The 21458-nt window shown below is 40.5% G+C and overlaps 1 protein-coding gene across 3 annotated transcripts in view; it reads left to right on the forward strand.

Moving 5' to 3' along the window:
- LOC115218510 (transcription termination factor 2) overlaps positions 1-21458 on the forward strand; it is an 82778-nt gene that overhangs the window by 20921 nt on the left and 40399 nt on the right. For all 3 annotated transcript variants that reach the window (XM_036508105.1, XM_036508106.1, XM_036508107.1), the window contains exons 6-12: positions 3603-3836; positions 6298-6427; positions 9397-9480; positions 10986-11069; positions 12975-13142; positions 16607-16709; positions 18496-18635. In XM_036508105.1, coding sequence (XP_036363998.1) covers positions 3603-3836; positions 6298-6427; positions 9397-9480; positions 10986-11069; positions 12975-13142; positions 16607-16709; positions 18496-18635 — 943 coding nt within the window. The remainder of the gene's footprint in view (positions 1-3602; positions 3837-6297; positions 6428-9396; positions 9481-10985; positions 11070-12974; positions 13143-16606; positions 16710-18495; positions 18636-21458) is intronic.

A 21458-nucleotide genomic window follows, 5' to 3' on the forward strand; every position in this document is an offset into this window, starting at 1 on the left:
GAAACACGGAGAGAAACAAGGAGAGAAAAAAAATGCGTGCAGAAGCTAGCAATTCAACATGGCGATTCAACATGGCGATATATATTGTTTGTTTTTTGTTTTTTTGTTTTTCCAGTTTCAGCTCTTGAGCTGTGGCCATGCTGGGGCACCGCCATTGTGGTGAAAGAGTACAGCAGGGATCACCACCCCCTGCCGGAGCCTCGTAGAGCTTTTAGGTGTTTTCACTCAATAAACACACACAACGCCCAGTCTGAGAATCGAAACCGCGATCCTGCGACCGCGAGTCCGCTGCCCTAACCACTAGGCCATTGCGCCTCTACTATAGGCCATTGCGCCTATATATAATATATAATATATCATCATCATCATCATCATCATTTAGCGTCCGTTTTCCATGCTAGCATGGGTTGGACGGTTCAACTGGGGTCTGGGGAGCCCGAAGGCTGCACCAGGCCAGTCAGATCTGGCAGTGTTTCTACAGCTGGATGCCCTTCCTAACGCCAACCACTCCGAGAGTGTAGTGGGTGATTTTATGTGCCACCGACACAGGTGCCAGACGAGGCTGGCGAACGGCCACGCTCGGATGGTGTTTTTATGTGCCACCGACACAGGTGCCAGACGAGGCTGGCAGACGGCCACGCTCGGATGGTGTTTTTATGTGCCACCGACACAGGTGCCAGATGAGGCTGGCGGACGGCCACGATCGGATGGTGTTTGTTACGTCCCCAAAGCACGGAGGCCAGTCTATGCGGTACTGGCTACGTCCACGTTCGGATGATTTTCTTGTGTGCCACCGGCTCTGGTACCACAAAGATACAAATTCCATTGATGTTCATCTATTTTGATTTGTTTTGATTTGATTTGATTTTCACTTGCCTCAACAGGTCTTCACAAGTGTCACAAGAAGGAAGGTATGCACAGGTGGACTGACTACGTCCCAGGTAGGGGCCACGGGTTATGGCCTGACTAGTCTTGCCGGGTCTTCGGATGGTGTTTTTATGTGCCACCGACACAGGTGCCAGATGAGGCTGGCGAACGGCCACGATCGGATGGTGTTTGTTACGTGCCCACAGCACGGAGGCCAGTCGATGCGGTACTGGCTACGGCCACGTTCGGATGGTTTTCTTGTGTGCCACCGGCACTGGTACCACAAAGATACAAATTCCATTGATGTTCATCTATTTTGATTTGATTTGATTTGATTTTCACTTGCCTCAACAGGTCTTCACAAGTGTCACAAGAAGGAAGGAAGGTATGCACAGGTGGACTGACTACGTCCCAGGTAGGGGCCACGGGTTATGGCCTGACTAGTCTTGCCGGGTCTTCGGATGGTGTTTTTATGTGCCACCGACACAGGTGCCAGATGAGGCTGGCGAACGGCCACGATCGGATGGTGTTTGTTACGTGCCCACAGCACGGAGGCCAGTCGATGCGGTACTGGCTACGGCCACGTTCGGATGGTTTTCTTGTGTGCCACCGGCACTGGTACCACAAAGATACAAATTCCATTGATGTTCATCTATTTTGATTTGATTTGATTTGATTTTCACTTGCCTCAACAGGTCTTCACAGGTGTCACAAGAAGGAAGGAAGGTATGCACAGGTGGACTGACTACGTCCCAGGTAGGGGCCATGGGTTATGGCCTGACTAGTCTTGCCGGGTCTTCGGTTGGTGTTTTTATGTGCCACCGACACAGGTGCCAGATGAGGCTGGCGAACGGCCACGATCGGATGGTGTTTGTTATGTGCCCACATCACAGAGGCCAGTCGATGCGGTACTGGCTACGGCCACGTTCGGATGGTTTTCTTGTGTGCCACCGGTACTGGTACCACAAAGATACAAATTCCATTGATGTTCATCTATTTTGATTTGGTTTGATTTGATTTGATTTGATTTTATATATATATATATATATATAGCGAAAGCCACTATACACAATTTAAAACCGAAAAGGAAAAATTCAATTGTCACTAATTGTAACTGAAGGTGCCAGGTAGCACCTATATTGCTAGAAATGAGAGTTAAAAACATTTAGAACTACAATTACACATATTTTCATACACTGACAGGGGAGATAACTGTCCTACAGTAATGGAAAGTACCTAAGAGAGACAACTCTGAACAAATTTTATAAAGCAACAGCTTTATGTGAAATATAATCAACGTTGTTGACTGATTTATGCTGGTAGTTCACCCTATGTGTGTATGTCTTTGTATCTGTTTATCCTCCATCACAACTTGGCAGCCGGGGTTGGTGTGTTTACGTCCCTGTAACTTATCGGTTCAGCGAAATAATCGATAGAGTAAGTATCAGGCTTAAAACGAAAAAAAAATACTGGGGTCAATTCATTTGATTGATTTTCAAGGTGGTGCCCCAGCATGGTCGCTGTCTAAAGACTGAAACAAGTCGAAGATAGGAGATAAAAGCAAAAGTGTTGTTAAATCGTGAACATATAATGCGTGGCTGTTCTGTTTAAGGAGCTTGCTTTGTGATCATGAGGTTTCAGGTTCAATCTTAAAGTACAGCACTTTGGACAAGTATCTTTTACTGTAGTCCTGGGCTGATTAATTCTCTCTGAGTGAATTTAGATGGAAACTGCGTGGAGGCCTGTGTGTGTGTGTTGCATTTATCCTTCACCCCACTGCGTGACAACTGTGTTGGTTTGTTTACATCCTTGTAACTTTCTGGTTTGACAAAAGAGATTGACAGAATAAGCATCACCCTTAAAAAGAATAATTGCTGTGGTTGATTTGTTTGGCTAAACCCTTCAAGGCAATACCCCAGCATGGTTGCAGTCCAATGACTGAAACCAGTAAAAGGTAAAAGATATGTGAATTAGTAAATATCAAATATGTGTAAATTACTAAACCTGTGGAAGAGTCAACATAAATTGTAAGTAAATCAAGGAATATGAAATATGTATTTTAGCATTCAGAATACTTTGTCAAATTTCAAACCTATTTATTTACATTATTTTTAATTAATCATGCATTATCTCATAGTTTTGAGATTTCAATGATGTGATTGTTTATTGTAAGAATGACATTGTAGGATAGGTATGAGAGGGTGGGTTTAGTCAGATTGAACATAATACATGTAGAATATTTTGGGCCAGATATGGCCAGGTTGAATATTTATTGGGTAGAATATTTTGGGCAACATATGACCAGTTTGAATATAAAACAGGTAGAATATTTGGGCCAGATATGGCCAGGTTTAATATATAACAGGTAGAATATTTGGGCCAGATATGGTCACTTTGAATATATAACAGGTAGAATATTTGGGCCAGATATAGCATGTTTGAATATATTTGGGCTAGATATGGCCAGTTTGAATATAAAACAGGTAGAATATTTGAGCCAGATATGGCCTGTTTGAATATATTTGGGTCAGATGTAGCCAGTTTAAATATAAAATATGGTATAATACTTTGGGCCAGATATGGCCAGTTTGAATATGTAGCAAGTATAATATTTGGACCTGATGCGGCCAGACTGACTGTTAAAAGGTTAAACTGCAAAATATTATGTTTATGTATACAATGAGAATTACATTCAGAAAATAGTTTTTCTTTTATTTTTGATTAATTATTGCCACCATGAAATCACGAAGGAATTGGCTAAAGGTGAAAAGAAAGAGCTGCCATCATTTTCATCATTGAGTAATTCTGAGCACAAAGCACCATTGTTTGGAAAACAAGATAAGTTAGAAGACATTAAACCTGTGAAGGATGGTAATGATAGCTTCACGCAATGGAGGGACAGTCCAGTCAAAGATACTTCAAGGCAGAAGGAGAAAGCCAATCTTACATCTGCTCTTCAAAAACAAAAGGTTTGTGATAAATTTAATGGTGATCTTTTAGATGGTTGTGGTGGTTGTTGTTGTTGTTTACTTTTAATATGCATGTTTGTTACAATTACTCACCGAGACGCACCCAGCGTCCTGGAGTGAGTGAAGGATAAAAGATGTTACAGTATGACTGGAAACTTGGGGAGGGCATGATGCTTCCCTACTATTCCCCAACATAATTGACTCGCCATCTCCCGTAAAATTTCAGGCTTTCTGCCTATAGTAGAAATGATGATTATTGTTGTTGTTATCATTATTCTTATTAAGTTGGCAAGCTGGCAGAATCGTAAGCACACTAGACGAAATGCTTAGCGATATTTTGCCTGCTGCTACGTTCTGAGTTCAAATTCCACCAAGTTCGACTTTACTTTTCATCCTTTTGAGGGTCAATAAATTAATTATCAGTCGAGTACTGGGGTTGATGTAATTGTCTATCACCATCCCCCAAATTTCAGGCCTTGTGCCTAAAATACGAAGGAATATTATTATTATTATTGTTATTGTTATTTATTTCTTTATTGCCCACAGGGGGCTAAACATAGAGGGGACAAACAAGGACAGACAAAGGCTTTAAGTCGATTACATCGGCCCCAGTGAATAACTGGTACTTATTTTATTGACCCTGAAAGGATGAAAGGCACAGTCGACCTTGGCAGAGTTTGAACTCAGGACGTAACGGCAGACGAAATACCTCTAAGCATTTTGCCCGGTGTGCTAATGATTCTGCCAGTTCACTACCCTATTATTATTATTATTAATACTACTAAGGCAGTGAGCTGGTAGAATTGTTAGTGCGCTGGACGAAATGCTTAGTGGTATTTCGTCTATGGCTATGTTCTGAGTTCAAATTCTGCCGAGGTTGATTTTACCTTTCTTCCTTTCAGGATCGATAAATTAAGTATCATTTGCGTACTGGGGTCAATCTCATCATCTGGTCCCCTCCCCCAAAATTTTGGGCCTTGTGCCTAGAGTAGAAAAGATTATTTTTATTATTATTATTATTATTTTTATTATTATTATTATCATTCGAGGGCTGAAGCAGTGCGAGCGCATTGTGGCCGGCGATGTGTGATAGCATCTGATGGTCTGGTCGGTCGCGTGATCACGTGATATATATATATATATATATATATGTATATATATATACATAGGTGTGGGTGGCACGTAAAAAGCACTCACTACACTCACGGAGTGGTTGGCGTTAGGAAGGGCATCCAGCCGTAGAAACACTGCCAGATCAGACTGGGCCTGGTGCAGCCTTCTGGCTTCACAGACCGCAGTTGAACCGTCCAACCCATGCTAGCATGGAAAGCGGATGCTAAATGATGATGATGATGATGATGATTATTATTATTATTATTATTATCATCATATGCGTAGGAGTGGCCGTGTGGTAAGTAGCTTGCTTACCAACCACATGATTCTGGGTTCAGTCCCACTGCACGGCACCTTGGGCATGTGTCTTCTTCTATAGCCTCGGGCCGACCAAAGCCTTGTGAGTGGATTTGGTAGATGGAAACTGAAAGAAGCCCGTCGTATATATGTATATATATATATGTGTGTGTATGTTTATGTGTCTGTGATTGTCCCCCCCCAACACACACATATGTACATACTAGCAGAAATAGAACAAGGGGCGTCAGAGCTGGAATAGTTGAACAATGTGAGAGGTTACAACAGGTAGGCAAAAATTCAAAAAGGTAATACTCAAAATATAATCACAAAAAAATTAAAAAAAAATAGCAAAAATGTTGTAATAGGGAATCCTGTATCAAGAAAAGAAGTGGACGACTAATGTTTTGAGTGAACGCCTTATCAATGTATTGGAAGAAGAAAGAAATGAGCAAAAAAAAAAGAAATATAAAAGAAATATAACTGTTTAAAACACAAGCACCTTTTGAACACATGAGGTAGTGCTGAAAGGTTCCTGGTTTTAGGGGTGTCACGAACTGCCTGGCTGGAGGCCCAACCTTCCAAGTTCTTTTACAGGGCTTAGAAAAAATTGACGGACCACTGCAATAAGTGTGTGAATCTGAGAGGGGAACATGTTGGATAAAAACATCATTAACTGACCCTCCCGTATATTCTTTTACTCAAAGCCAGGAACTTTTCAGCACCTCCTCATGTGCTGCAGAATGGTTTCTTGACATCACGTGATAGTTTTAAATGAGTGTAATTGTTGTACAAACAGTGTCCTTCGTGTCCAGTTTTCTGTGAGAACATATCTGACTATGAGGAAATATCTTGCTCGGAAATAGGTGAGGGTTGTTAACAGGTGGGCAGCCAGCCATTGAAACTTCACTTAAAGAAATTCTATCCAACCTGAGTCTAGAAAAATAGACATTAAAAAAAAAATTAAATATTAATAAAAATTAGCAATGAAATACTGTATGCATGGGTGAGAGGTATGTATACCTAATTTCTCTGATTGTCTGTAATACAGGAGCTGTTGTCTCGTGTGCAGTTGTCAGCTCTCCCTGACAAAGGTGCCCGTCTCAAAGAAAATATTCAACACTTGGAAAGTAAGATCCAAAATATAGATCTGAATAAAGATGTTTCCAGAAGTTCTAAGAGTAAGTTTTATTTTCAAATATTCTCCTACCTTATCACACTTGGATCACTGCTTATTTTATATTTTTGTTACTTGTTTGAAGCAAATTTTTCATGCTTAATTTTCTTATTTCATTACTGCCCACAACGGGCTAAACTTAGAGGGGACAAGCAAGGACAGACAAAGGGATTAAGTTGATTAAGCGTAACTGGTACTTAATTTATCGACCCCGAAAGGATGAAAGGCAAAGTCGACCTCGGCGGAATTTGAACTCAGAACGTAACGGCAGACGAAATACCGCTAAGCATTTCACCCGGCGTGCTAACGTTTCTGCCAGCTCACCGTCTTTCATGCTTAGTTTTCTATCTACACCCAAGGGAGTGGGTGGTTTGAGGCAAGTCTTCCTGCGTTGTAACGGGCTAGCTGAGTATTATAGAGAGTGGTGTGAAGCGACTAGAGTATTATGTTCTATCATATTTGTCTACTGAATCAAATAGTGTTACGTTTTATATTATAGTGTAAGGGGAATATTGTAGTATAAGGGGGCTTGAAGCAAGTACAATATTGTGTTATAACTAGGATTGAAGCAAGTATGGTATTGTATTTTATATTATAGGGTAGATGAAAGTAAGGAGAATATTGTGTTCTTTTCTTTTAACCTCTGGTCAGTCCTGATCTAAAACATTTTAGACATGACCATCCTAATACTTTTTTTCTTCTAGAAGTAATGTCTTTAGATTTACATTATTCAATGTGTCCATTCTTTATTAAGACAGTTTGTGATCTTAGAAAGATTTAGACACTAAGGCGGCGAGCTGGCAGAATCGTTAGCATGCCAGGCGAAATGCTTAGCGGTATTTCGTCTACCGTTACGTTCTGAGTTCAAATTCCGCTGAGGTCGACTTTGCCTTTCATCCTTTCAGGGTCGATTAAATAAGTACCATTTACGCACTGGGGTCAATATAATCGACTTAATCCGTTTGTCTGTCCTTGTTTGTCCTCTCTGTGTTTAGCCCCTTGTGGGTAGTAAAGAAATAGAAATAGGTATTTGGTCTGCCGTTACGTTCTGAGTTCAAATTCCGCCGAGGTCGACTTTGCCTTTCATCCTTTCGGGGTCGATTAAATAAGTACCAGTTACGCACTGGGGTCGATGTAATCGACTTAATCCGTTTGTCTGTCCTTGTTTGTCCCCTCTGTGTTTAGCCCCTTGTGGGTAGTAAAGAAATAGGTATTTCGTCTGTCATTATGTTCTGCATTCAAATTCCGCCGAGGTCGACTTTGCCTTTCATCCTTCCGGGGTCGATAAATTAAGTACCAGTTACTCACTGAGGTTGATGTAATCGACTTAATCCCTTTGTCTGTCCTTATTTGTCCCCTCTATGTTTAGCCCCTTGTGGACAATAAAGAAATAAGATTTAGACACTATTTCTAACAGGTAAAGCAACTACATAGGAGCTCTTTCGATGATCAGTGAATGTTGTTGTTTCCTATATTGTAGACTGGAGAAAGCAGAGCATTATTTATGTGAAACAAGTAGAGCATTGTTTACATATAAGTTGGACTGAGCTATGTTATGTATAAGGTGGGCTGAAACATGTGTCTTATTTCTTTTCCTGTGTGGTGGACTGAGGCAAGCAGGCAGAGATTTATCGACTGTGTATTTCTATATTGGGTGCACTAAAGCAAGCAGAATTGTATGTTATAGAATGTCTTTTCTTATAGTGTCACAAGCAAACATGTATATCTTGGTCAGTTGTTTAACCCAAGGCCTGGTCTGATTGAGCACACATAAAAGCATCCCAACCGTGACTGTCCTGTTCTATTTTTAACATAGTAGAGTGCAGTTTGGGAGAAATTTGGCTGAATGACCTTATCGAGAAGCTTTTGTTGCTTGGACTCATAGATGTGTCCATAAAACAGTGAGTCAGGGATGCAAACATATCTTTCCATAAAATGAGATAAAATAAATTAAAACGTTAAACATTTTTTTTTTCATCATCGTTTAACGTCCGCTTTCCATGCTAGCATGGGTTGGACGATTTTGACTGAGGGCTGGCAAACCAGATGGCTGCACCAGGCTCCAATCTGATCTGGCAGAGTTTCTACAGCTGGATGCCTTTCCGAATGCCAACCACTCTGAGAGTGTAGTGGGTGCTTTTATGTGCCACCGGCACAATGGCCAGTCAGGCAGGACTGGCAACGGCCACGCTCAAATGATGTTTTTCACATGCCACCTGCACAGGAGCCAGTCCAGCAGCACTTGCAACAACCTCGCTCAGATGTCCTTTCATGTGCCACCGGCACGGAATCAAGTCAGCTGCTCTGGCAACGATCACGCTTGGATGGGGCTCTTAGCACTCCACTGGCACAGGTGCCAGTCATTGAATTTGATTTAATTTCGATTTCACTTGCCTCAACAGGTCTTCGCAAGCAGAGTTTAGTGTCCAATGAAGGAAAGGTATGCATAAGTCAGCTGGTTACACCCCTGGCATAGGCCACAGGTTATGGTCTCATTTGGCTTGCTGGGTTTTCTCAAGCACAGCATATTTCCAAAAGTCCCGGTCACTAGTCATTGTCTCGGTGAGACCTAATGTTCAAGGGTTGTGCTTCACCACCTTATTCCAGGTCTTCCTGGATCTACCTCTTCCACAGGTTCCCTCAACCACTAGGATGTGGCACTTTTTCACACAGCTATCCTCATCCATTCTCGCTACATGACCATACCAGCGCAGTCTCTCTTGCATATCACATCTGATGCTTCTTAGGTCCAACTTTTTTCTCAAGGTACTTACACTCTGTCGATTATGAACACTGACATTACACATCCATCGGAGCATACTGGCTTCATTCCTTGTGAGCTTACGCATGTCCTCAGCAGTCACGGCCCATGTTTTACTGCCATGTAACATGGCTGTTCGTACACATGCATCATACAGTCTACCTTTTACTCTGAGCGACAGGCCCTAAGTAATTTCTCTTTCTTCCCCTCAGCACATAATGAACCCGAAATCATCAGAGTGCATCCACCAAATGAACCAGGAGGTCAACCCATACACAAAACAGTGAAAAAGCCAAGTATGTATGAGATTAGTTTTACTTCATTTATGAGTGACCGGTTATATATTACAAGTTTTGAAATGAGCCCAAGAGACAAACTAATCCAAATGAATAGGGGTTCCTGGCACAATGGTTAGGGTATCGAGCTCCCAGCTCAAATCCTGTAAATTCAAATCCTGCTATACTGTTATAAATAACGTTTGCTCTCATCAGCCTGAATGTAATTGCACTGTGTTCCTGCCGGAGTGGGAATAGTTTAAACGTATTCTCTACCAGATTCCTGTTAAAGCAGTCACGAACAAGAAATATAGAAAAAGATGATAAAATACTAAAATTAGACGACTGATTACATTGTAGTTTTGTAGCCAAGTGTGTTTATGCCTCATTGTTAACAGTGTCCCTCATACCTGTTGCTTACTTTTGTTTTTAATTGGGGAAAAAAAAACAGATTTATTTTTTGTGATGAAATGAGTGTGATAAACCTAGCACTTTGGTAAACAAGCAAAACCTAGACTCTTTGGAGTTGACGAAATTATCAATGATGTTTATTCTTCAAACAAAGAGTTTATCCTCATGCAGACAATGAGATTGATTCTGACAATCAAACTGGTGAAAGTGATGAGGAAAGTAGGGATCTTTTCGGTTTGAACAGCAGTTTTTTTCTAGCGGTGTCATATGAAATTATCACCCATAATTATGACCCTAGAATCGATCTATTGCACTTCAATCTCTTTTAGGGTTAGGGGAAGGATATCTTTTTTTCTTCACAAATGTAAATAAACCCAATCTGTTTCTTAAACGAGGGACTTTTTCATACGGGCACAGAATGCTTTTTACCTCAATAGACGTCACTGATTGGTTGAAATTGCAGAAATTGAAGAAAACAAAACAACAAATATCTTACAAACTATAGAATTTTCTCAATAAAGGCAAGAGAAAAAGATATTTTATAAACACATTCTACCAGTATACAAAGTTTAAAATTTTTTAATTACCTAGAAATTATGTTAAAAACTGCTGTTCAAACCGAAAAGATCCGAAAGTAGTGATACAGGTGAACAAATATGATAGTTGAGAGACAGACTTCTTATTCTTATGAATTTCTTTTTGCAATTCTATCTATTAGTTTGCCTGTAATGAACAAATATGGTAATTGAGAGAAAGGTCTGTTATTGCTGTTCACCTGAATATTTCTGCGATTCTGTCTATTAGTCTTCCTAACAAATATGGTAGTAGAGAGAAGGGCCTGTTATTATTATTCTCCTGAATTTTTTTCTGATTCTGTCCATTGAACAAATGCAGTAGTTGTGAGAGAGGCTTATTATTGTTATTCTGAATTTTTTTTGTGATTCTGCAATCGTTACTCTTGAGCTGCGTATGCAACTATTTTTTTAGCTTGGGAGTCCAGGTGGAGGGTAAAGTTAGATGCCGGGTCCTAGGCCTGTGAGGGTTAAGCATAGTTCACTCTTGCTCCTTACAGCAAAAGCTTTCCATCTGTCTTAATTTCTCTTTCTTCCCCTCAGCACATAATGAACCCGAAATCATCAGAGTGCATCCACCAAATGAACCAGGAGGTCAACCCATACACAAAACAGTGAAAAAGCCAAGTATGTATGAGATTAGTTTTACTTCATTTATGAGTGACCGGTTATATATTACAAGTTTTGAAATGAGCCCAAGAGACAAACTAATCCAAATGAATAGGGGTTCCTGGCACAATGGTTAGGGTCCAGTGCCTTGCAAAAGTCTACACCCCCCACTTGAAAACTGGATGTATTTTGTTTATTTTGATAGGAACAATTAATATTTTAAACTCCTATAATTTGCTTTAATAAGCAGATCTATCTCACTTTTATTTAGTACACAAAATACAATGCCTGGCACAATGGTTAGGGTATTGAGCTGCCAAATCAAAGCATGTAAGTTCACGTCCTACTGTACTGTTATAAATAATGTTTACAGTCATCATGTCCCTGGTATGGCGAGAGTAGTCTAAATGTAATCTCTTCTGGATCCCTGTTAATGTGCTAAAGAATATGAAATGTAGAAAAAGAAGATAAAACTGTATGGCTGCAAAGTAAGTTTGTTAACAACCACACAACCATGATTGTAACATCTTGGTTGGAGAGAGACTCCCTCATCTCCAAGCTATGTGCCGCCTTCCAACACAGGAATATCCATAAGTAATTACTGAATGCAAAGAAAGAAAAAAAAAATGAAGAAGAGAAAGAAAACTATTAGAATTTTTGTCCAATTTTTTTTCTCTAGTTTTATTAAGTAGTCATGGCTATGTGGTAAGAAGCTTGCTTTGCAACCACATGGTTCTGGGTTCAGTCTCACTGTGTGGCATCTTGGTCCTTGGGCCCACTAAATCCTTTTAAGCGGACTTGGTAAATGGAAACTGACAGATGCCTGTCGTGTGTATATATATATATGTGTGTGTGTGTGTGTGTTTGTCCTCCACCACGCACTTGACAACCAGTGTTGATGTATTTATGTCTTTGTAACTTAGCAGTTCAGCAAAAGTGCCCAATAGAATAAGTACCAGACTTAAATGAAAAGTGATTAAAAATTCAAGGCAGTACTCCAGCATGGCCGCAGTCAAATGACTGAAACAAGTAAAGGATAAACGGTAACTGTTTTAGCCTACATCTGTAGTTCTCAACCAGGTTTCATATTAGGTTTTTGGGGTACTCACAAGAATAATAGTAAACTGGGGACCCACTGCAGTATTTTAAGGGACCATAAAGAAAGAAAAAACTGATTTAGATGTATTTATTGCAAGAAACAGGTCTCAGTTTCTTTCTCTACTATTTTACAGAGTTTACCATGTTTCTGGCCATTGAAACGTGCTCTCTCGGAGAGTTCTATTACAAACCTATACAAGTGAACGGGTGAAAAGCAAAATAGGGATTTCGAAAGGATATCAGGTGTGACTGCTTGGTAAGAAGCTTGCTTCTCAACCACATGGTTCCAGGTTCTATCCTACTGCATGGAACTTTGGGCAGGTGTCTTCTACTATAGCATCAGGTCAACCAAAGCCTTCTGAGTGGATTTAGTAGGCGGAAACTGAAAGTAGCTAGTCAATATACATACATACATATGTATGTGTGTGTATCTATGTATATATGTGTATGTATGGGTATGTATATCTGTGTGTCTTTGTGTTTGTCCTCCCGTCACTGCTTGACAGCCAGTGTTGGTGTGTTTATGTACCCATAACTTAGTGGTTCAGTAAAAGACACAAATAGAATAAGTACTCCGCTTAAAAAAGAAATATAAAGCGAGTCCTGGGGTCGATTTATTTGGCTAAAACCCATCAAGGCAGTGCTCCAGCATGACCACAGTCAGATGACGGAAACCAGTATAAGATAAAAGGTAAAACTAGTTTTTAAACATCGAATGGCTGTGGGGATCCGCCAGAGTGAAACGGTAATCAAAGGAGTCCATAGTTAAAAAATAGTTGGGAGCCACTGATTTACATGATTTGTGAATTTCATTTCTTTCTCCAGGCCAGCAGGAGGAAGTTGATAGTGATGATGAGGATGGACCATTGTCAGCTTCTAATTACTCTGAAAACTCACAAATACATAAACATCACGATCCTAAAAATTTAAGACAAACCAAACTCACTGAGGCTTTTGCTTTACCAAAAGAATTTCTTGAAGGAAGTTATTCACGTAAGTTTATCATTTGTTTCTACATCTTTCTTGAATTCTTTTAGTCCTTTGTTTCATCATCATCATCATCATCATCCAGTTCTATATTTAAGAGATGAGGAATTATGTACATTATTTACATTTGATGGATATTTGTCCTCATCTTGTTTGTTGTTAACACAATGTTTCAGCTGATATACCCTCCAGCCTTCATCAGGTGTCTTGGGGAAATTTCGAACCTGGGTTCTCATGCCTAAGGAATTTTTCGATATTGTTGTTGTCGTCATTGCCACCGCTGCCATTACTACTACCGCCGCTGCCGCCATTATTATTATTATTCCGGTCACAACTTGGAATTGAACTCGGAATATTGGGGTTAGTAGCCTGTGCACCAGGTTCAAAATTTCTCCAAGACACCTGATGAAGGCTGGAGGGTATAATAACCGGAACGTGTTAACAACAAACAAGATGAGGACAAATATCTGTTAAATGTTAATTATGTAAATAATGTATCATCATCATCGTTTAACATCTGCCTTCCATGCTGGCATGCGTGGGACGGTTTGACAGGAACCTGCTAGGTAGAAACCTGCACCAGACTTCTGTGTCTGTTTTGGCAGGATTTTTACAGCTGGATGCCCTTCTTAACACCTCCCACTCAGCAGAATGGACTTAGTGCTTTTTATGTGACACAAGCACAGGCAAGGTCAGTTTTGGCAAGGTTTTTACAGCTGGATGCCCTCCCAAACACCAACCACTTTACAGTGTGGACTGGGTGCATTTTAAGTGGCACCAGCACTGACAGGGTCACCAAGTACTTGCAAAACATAAAAGAAAAAAAACCCTTTTAAGAGGGGAAGAGGCATTGTTTCTTTTTGTTCTGTTCTGTTGTATGGTTTTGGAGCAGCAGCTCAGACTGTTTGGCCATGGTGGATGATTTTCCAAGTTAGGCTCTGCTAACCTGAGGATCTGGCTGGGTCGACTGCTCGTGTTGGTTGACCACACGGTCATGGCAGATGAGGATGTATCTTGCGGATATGGGGACTGACTTGGACTGCAGTAAAGAGGGAGGTGGCTTTATGGTATGGGATGAAGGATTAAAGTGTGAGAGAAGGGTCCAGAACAGAACAGGGGCTACATGGTGTGGCAGTAGTTGAGGTGGGGAGCTGGAAAGAGAGAAAAATGGAAAATAGTGATGATGAGGTGTTTTGTGGGAACCCTCAAGATATGAGGTGAGTGGAAGCAAGGGGGGGGGGATATGAGAATGGAAAGTGTGGGCTGGCAGAGGTTTCAAGAGTATGTGAAAGTGTGAGGGATGGTTAGAGATAGGAAATGGGTGAAAGGGTAAATATAGGTGCAAGCATAGCTGTGTGGTAAGAAGCTTACTTCCCAACCACATAGTTCCAGGTTCAGCATCTTGTACTATAGCCTCAGGTTGACTAAAGCCTTGTGAGTGAATTTGGTAGATGGAAACTGAAAGAAGCCTGTTGTATGTATGTATATATATGTTTGTGTGTCTCTGTTTGTCTCCTCCACCACCACTTGGCAACTGATGTTGGTGTGTTTATATTCCTGTAACTTAGCAGTTCCGCAAAAGAGACCGATAGAATAAGTGCTAGGCTTCCAAAGAATAAGTCCTGGGGTTGATTTGTTTGACTAAAGGTGGTGCTCCAGCATGGCTGCAGTCAAATCACTGAAACCAATAAAAGAATAATGAACAAGCCTTCAGGAACGATAAGTTTCTTATTTCTTTATTGCCCACAAGGGGCTAAACATAGAGGGGACAAAGAAGAACAGACAAAGGGATTAAGTTGATTACATCGACCCCACTGCATAACTGGTACTGAATTTATCAACCCCGAAAGTATGAACGGCAAAGTCGACTTCGGCGGAATTTGAACTCAGAACGTACCGGCAGACGAAGTACCGCTAAGCATTTCGCCCGGCGTTCTAACGTTTCTGCCAGCTCACCACCTTCAGGAATGATAAGTTTCTGATTACCAGACCCACATAGAAGGCTTTGGTCAGCCCAGAGCTACATAGCCGAAGATGTTTGCCCTGTTTGCTGTACTGTGGCACTGAACCCAAACCATCATGGTTGAGAAGCAAAGTTTTATAACTACACAGCCATCACCAGGGCCTAAATACCATCATCATCATCATACTTGCAAGTGCTTGTGTATAGACGTGCAAACTTGCTTTGTTATGGGTATGTACTAATACTTATTTGTATATTTTTACATGTATTGCACTGATGATGAGGAAAAAAATCTGTCTAAGATTTTAATCTTTGAAATTAGCTAATTTGCAATTAATGTGGAGTCTTTTTTAAGTATCTTTTCACTTGCCTGCTTTCAATTGCATGTATTTCTGGAGTTTTTCTTGGTAGCTTCGTAATGTTTAGACATTCATTCAGCATGGAGGAGAAAAGTCATGTTTCAACTTTCTCCTTTAATATAATTATATATACATAATCAAAAGTAAGCAACAGGATATCCAGAAGTGATGCAGTACAACCGTTTCAAGCGGCTCCATTTAATTGAACAATGCAATCGTTACATCAATTTAAATGCAGGGCTATCCTCAGCTACATAAATAAATAGAATTTTTTAATCAGTTGGACATATTAATACAATTTTACTTAAATACTCAAATAGAGTAAGACGAGAAAGTCCATGCTGTCACCATCAGCTTAGAATTTACTAGACATCAGGAAAAAGTTTGTTGGGGTCATAGCTTGTAACAGATTTTGGTTCAGTTTTAATTTATTAGTCTTGTTTAAAACTGAACCAAAATCTGTTACAAGCTATGATCCCAACAAACTTTTTCCTGGTGTCTAGTAAATTCTAAGATGAAGTGGTGACAGCATAGACTTTGTCTGTCTTCTTACTCTATTAGAGTATTTAAGTAAAATTGTATTAATATGTCCAACTGATTAAAAAATTCTATTTATTTATGTAGCTGAGGATAGCCCTGCATTTAAATTGATGTAACGATTGCATTGTTCAATTAAATGGAGCCGCTTGAAACGGTCATACTGCATTACCTGGATATCCTGTTGCTTACTTTTGATTTTATTCACCTTATTTTGAAGTTGTACGGATAATACCGCACTAATTTTTGGTGCTTCAACTTAAGTACCTAATTGAACTGAATCTCAATTATTTTATATATATATATATATATGTATATAATTATTAATTTAATATGTATATATTTGTGTGTGTGTCCCTCACCACCACTTGACAACTGGTGTTTGTTTATGTTCCTCGTTTAATGGATTTGGTAAAAGAGACTGATGAAATATGTACAGGGGTCGATTCGTTTGGCTAAAAGCTCTTCAGGGTAGTGCTGCAGCATGGCCACAATCCAGTGGCAGAAACAAATGAAAAATAAAATAAAAAATAAAGCTTTTCTTTTATTTGAATGCACTTTCTTTTGGAATCATTAACCAAATAAAGGTTATCAAATTCTTGTCTTTTCAGAAGCCAGTTGGCAGCCTGTGGCGCTGTATGGAGGTCGAATGACTGTAAAGCGTCTGGAAGAAGTGAGGAATGCAATGGATAAAATTACAAACTCTTTGCACGAGTAAGCTCTTATTCTTGGAACTGAATTTCTTAAGATCTCAATCAAAGACAGACTTAAAAATTCCAGTTTGGTGTGGTGATTGTGTTGGTGTGGTAGTATAGTAGTTATATAGGAATTGTTTTAAACATGGCTGTTTTTGTGTGTCTCTTTGTGAAAGCACATAGTCCAGTGGTTAGGGTGTTGCACTTACAGTTGTCAGATTGTGAGTTCAATCCCCAGACAGGGTGGTGTGTTATTTTTCTTGAGTAAAACACTTCATTTCATGTTGCCTCCAGTGCAGCATGTATGTTGTAAAGAGGCAGCCTAAAAGGGGTAGAGGTAAGATTTGCACTCTGACCTTGCAAAACCCTCATCAGCAATGACTATCCATGCAGACCCATGGGTTGGAAGGCTGTCGCCTGAATGGTCCAGGTGTCATCCGCCAAGGAGTGGGGAATGACCAACAAATGGTGGATGCAGCGATGTAGTGTTGCATCACATGCCCCCTTACTACTACTGCTGTAATGTCTCAGACCTAATAGATGGACTTAAATTCAACACTGCAAATTCACAAAACACTTGTTATTTGTACAGTGTTCCTGCTATTAATGTGTTTAATATGTATTGGGTTGTCTGGAAAGTTCATGTCGATTTTTAAAGGAAAGAAAAAGGTCAATAAATACTTGCCATTACATTTTTAATCAACCAAATATGAACCATTTTGTTGCACAATGCATCTCCATCTTTCCTTTAACTTGAAATTAACCTCTTCCCAGAATTGAGGGGGTTTCATGGCAAAGAATTCATCAAGGTATCTTTTTACATCATTCAAAGAATTGAAACTTTTACCATTAAGACTATTCTGCAGAGACCTGAATAAGTGGAAATCCGAAGGAGCAATATCTGGTGAATATGGAGGGTGGGGTAACACATCCCAGCCGAGCTGCAGCAATTTTTGTCTGGTTCCCAAAGCATCAAGTGCCGAAAATGAACTTTCTTATCTTCCATTTTAAAGGGTTACAGAATTAACACAGGTTATAGGAACATAAACCTTCTTCCACAAAAAGATAGCTTAAGCTGTGCTCTAAATGGAGGTGTAGTCAAATCCTATTTTATGGACTCAACAATGTTCTAAAATAAGTCGAAAGATAAGCTACTATAAATCGGCACGAACTTTCTGGACAACCCAATATAATTGTTATATCATCATCACCACCATGATCATTGTCATCATCATCATCATTGTGGGTTTTATAGCCATTCATTTTGCATAAATGTTTTTTTCCCCCCCATCCTTGCTTAGGTTGATTGGTTATGGAGAAAGTTGACCTCTGAAAGACTGACTTCTTACCCATATATGCTGGAGATGCCTACCATCCTTTTGAACTATCATTAAATGGTGACAATACATGCAAATGAAACGCATGCTCAGACACACACACACACGCATTCAATGGTTTCATAGTTTGGTACAAGGCCAGCAATTTCGGGGGAGTTGGGTAAGCCAATTACATTGCCTCCCCAATGTCCAACTGGTACTTCTTTTATCAACCCTGAAAGGACAGAGAGCGAAGTCGATCTTGGTGAAATTTGAACCCATAAATTAAAGGCAGATGAAGTGCTGCTAAGCATTTTGCCTGGCAGGCTAACGAGTCTAGCAGCTCACCACCTTATATACTAAACGATACAAATACATAATCTCTCTCTCTGTCTGTCTCTCTCTCTCTCTCTGATATAAATATTGGTATTTTACAGTCAGAGGGGAATCTCAGATTAATATTGATTCTTGTCTATCTTTGATCATCAGGCAACTCAAAACTTGTCCAAAGGAAGATGAAGAAGAAGAAGATCCTCGAGGGTTGAGGGTCTCTTTGATGCCTCATCAGAAACATGCTTTAGCCTGGTTACTCTGGAGGCAGAAACAAAACCCTTCAGGTGGTATTTTAGGTAAGGAAATCATGATTATTTTTGTTTTTTTGTTTTTGCTTGTGTGTCCAGTTGGGGTGCTGGTATGCCTAAATGGTTAAGCAGTTTGCTTTGCAATCATGGGGTTTGTGGTTTCATTCTTCTTCACAGAAGATGAAAATTTTCATGAAGCTGCTTTTGTAACCGTGTGGTTTTATCACAGTCCTACTGCGCAGTAATACCTTGGGCAAGTTCCATTGTAACCTCGGGTTGACCAATGCCTTGTGAGTGAAATTGGTAAAAGAAATTGTGTTGACTGCAGCCATGCTGGAGCACCGCTTTTAGTCGATCAAATTGACCCCAGGACTTATTTTTTGTAAGCCTAGTACTTATTCTGTCGATCTCTTATGCTGAACCACTAAGTTATGGGGTACATAAGCACACCAGTATCAGTTGTCAAGTGATGGTGGGGGACAAACATAGACACACAAGCATATATGTAGATATACGTTGGTTTTCTTTCAGCTTCCGTCTACCAAATCCACTCACAAAGCTTTGGTTGGCCTGAGGCTATAGCAGAAGACACAAGGTGCGTTGCAGTGGGACTGAACCTGGAACCATGTGGTTGGGAAGCAAACTTCTTTATTTCATTAAATTTGCCACAAGGGCAGCACACAGAGAGAGGCTTGAGGGCTAGACAAAGACATTAATGGGTTGAATGATGATGATATATGGATGATAAGGTTGGGAGAAGACGAAAAGCGCCCACCAACTTTCGCTTCTCTAAAACATTGTTCTTTTTTGCTTTTTTTTTTAAAAAAACACAATGAGGCAATAAACCTCTTACACAGTTCAAAATTAAAAATAAAACACAAACACGAGGCAATAATCCTCTCACTTTTTACATTTTTACTCTCTTTTTGAGGTAATACACCTCTTCAATTTTTCCGCCCGGCCAGGCTCCTTGCTTCATCGAAGCACCTGGTCCGTTTTGAACTTAAAGGTTTCAACATAAATCTGAAGGAGTCCTTCGGGAAGGAGTTCGTTATCTTCCCTAGATCGTTCTCCCATAAGACCTCCGCAGCCACCTGCGAAGGCCACTCAGGGTCCTCCGTATAGGACAGAAGCCCTTCCCACCGGCACTTCCTTTCGATTTTTTTATTTCATTTTGCAAGGTTCCTCCCTTGTGGAAGAGGACCAAAAATTCCTCCTCCAGCAGCACACCCGCCAAAGGAGAATCGAGACACGCCGGCAGCGTGTCACAACCTGCCGGCGATGTCCCGTTTTTCTTTTTTCTTTTCTTTTTCCCTTGGGCTGCGGGAGGATGGTGTTCCCTTGCTGTGTCCAGCAGGTCCTCCTTTTCTCCCGCAGCTCTCGGGTTCTTCGGTGGGCAACCATTGTTGCCCACCATTCGCTTTCGTTTTTTCAAGGAGGTGGAATCCTCCTTGACATCTTCCTCCTTCTCTCCCGCCACTGAGGGAGCAGGGAGTGGTTCCTCTGTTAACTTCTCCAGGATCCTATTTTGGTCCTTGGGGCAGTTTTTCTTGATGTGGCCGGTCTCCAGGCACAGGTGACACTTGGGGGGGGGTGTCCCTCGAGCATCACCAGATACCTAGATCCGGCCATCCTCAAAAAATCTGGGAAAACCAGACTTTTGGCTGATTGGGTCCATAGGGTCAACACAGCTTTTGACCCCTCCCAATCAGCCGCAGGCAAAATTTTTACGTTGAGCAGCTTGATACTGCTACCACCCAGACCCCGGCGGATAGAGTCCTCTATCCACTCGGGCTCAATTCCGGGTGGCAAACCGCAGATCCAAGCTTTCAATAATTTCTTTCCACAGTAGCTTGGAAGAAACATTATTTCCTTCTCCTTGAGGGGCTGGCTTGCAAAATCGCAAGCTTCTTTGGGGGAGTCAAATAGCAACCAGACCGTTGCAAATTTGACTCCCCGTGAAATAAATTTAATAGCTGGCATGTATTCTGCCAGCTCTTTCAAAATTGTGGCTTTCGGGAAGACGGTTATGGTATTGAGTGACTTTGAATAAGTCCTCAACACCACCGTCTTCCTTTCGAGCTCTTTTAGCCATGATTTGGGAGGTGTTAATTCCCCCACTAATATTTCCTTTGCCATTTTTTTTTTAAAATAAAAAGTTCAAATACAGTTCGTCAATACGTTTTCAAATAAAGAAAGATACACAAAAAAAGAAAGAAGACACAACAGAAGGGAAGAAAAAATAAAAATAACAGTTCAAATAAAGTTCTTTTTTTTTTAAATAAATGATAGCTGTGAAAAGAGAGTTCAAATCCAGGCAAAGAAATAAATTTCCGGCCAAAAGGTGCTCCTGGCCAATCCTTTAAATCCACGTGGGCACAAAAATTTTCAAATACAATTTCTCACAATTATCTGAGACAACACACACGTCTCCACAGCAAGGCAGACAAAAAGCCCCGAATCCAGTAAGGACTCCCTGCCTGTTCAAAAAAATAAAACCAACAGGCAACAAATCCTACCGGACTCAAAAAGCAAAAAGTCTTACTTTACAGCGTCTTTCAGTTCAACTTTCGCCAGCTGCATACCAGCGTGACGACTTCAACAGGTGCGTGAAGAACACTGTTTTTGTTCTTTTTAGGACGGAGCTCAGACCGAGGCGACCTCTCAGTTCAACCGGAAGCAAGCTTCTTACCACACAGCCACGCTTGCACCTATATCTACACAACCATGCCTGCACCTCTATATGTATATATCTGTGTGTGTCTTTGTGTCATGTTTCTTCATAACTTGACAACCGGTGTTGGTTTGTTTATGTCCCTGTAATTTAGCAATTCAGCAAAACAAGTCAATTGAATGAGTACCAAACTTAAA

Source organism: Octopus sinensis, linkage group LG13 (assembly GCF_006345805.1).
Source record: "Octopus sinensis linkage group LG13, ASM634580v1, whole genome shotgun sequence".
In the NCBI taxonomy this organism is placed as follows: Eukaryota; Metazoa; Mollusca; class Cephalopoda; order Octopoda; family Octopodidae; genus Octopus; species Octopus sinensis.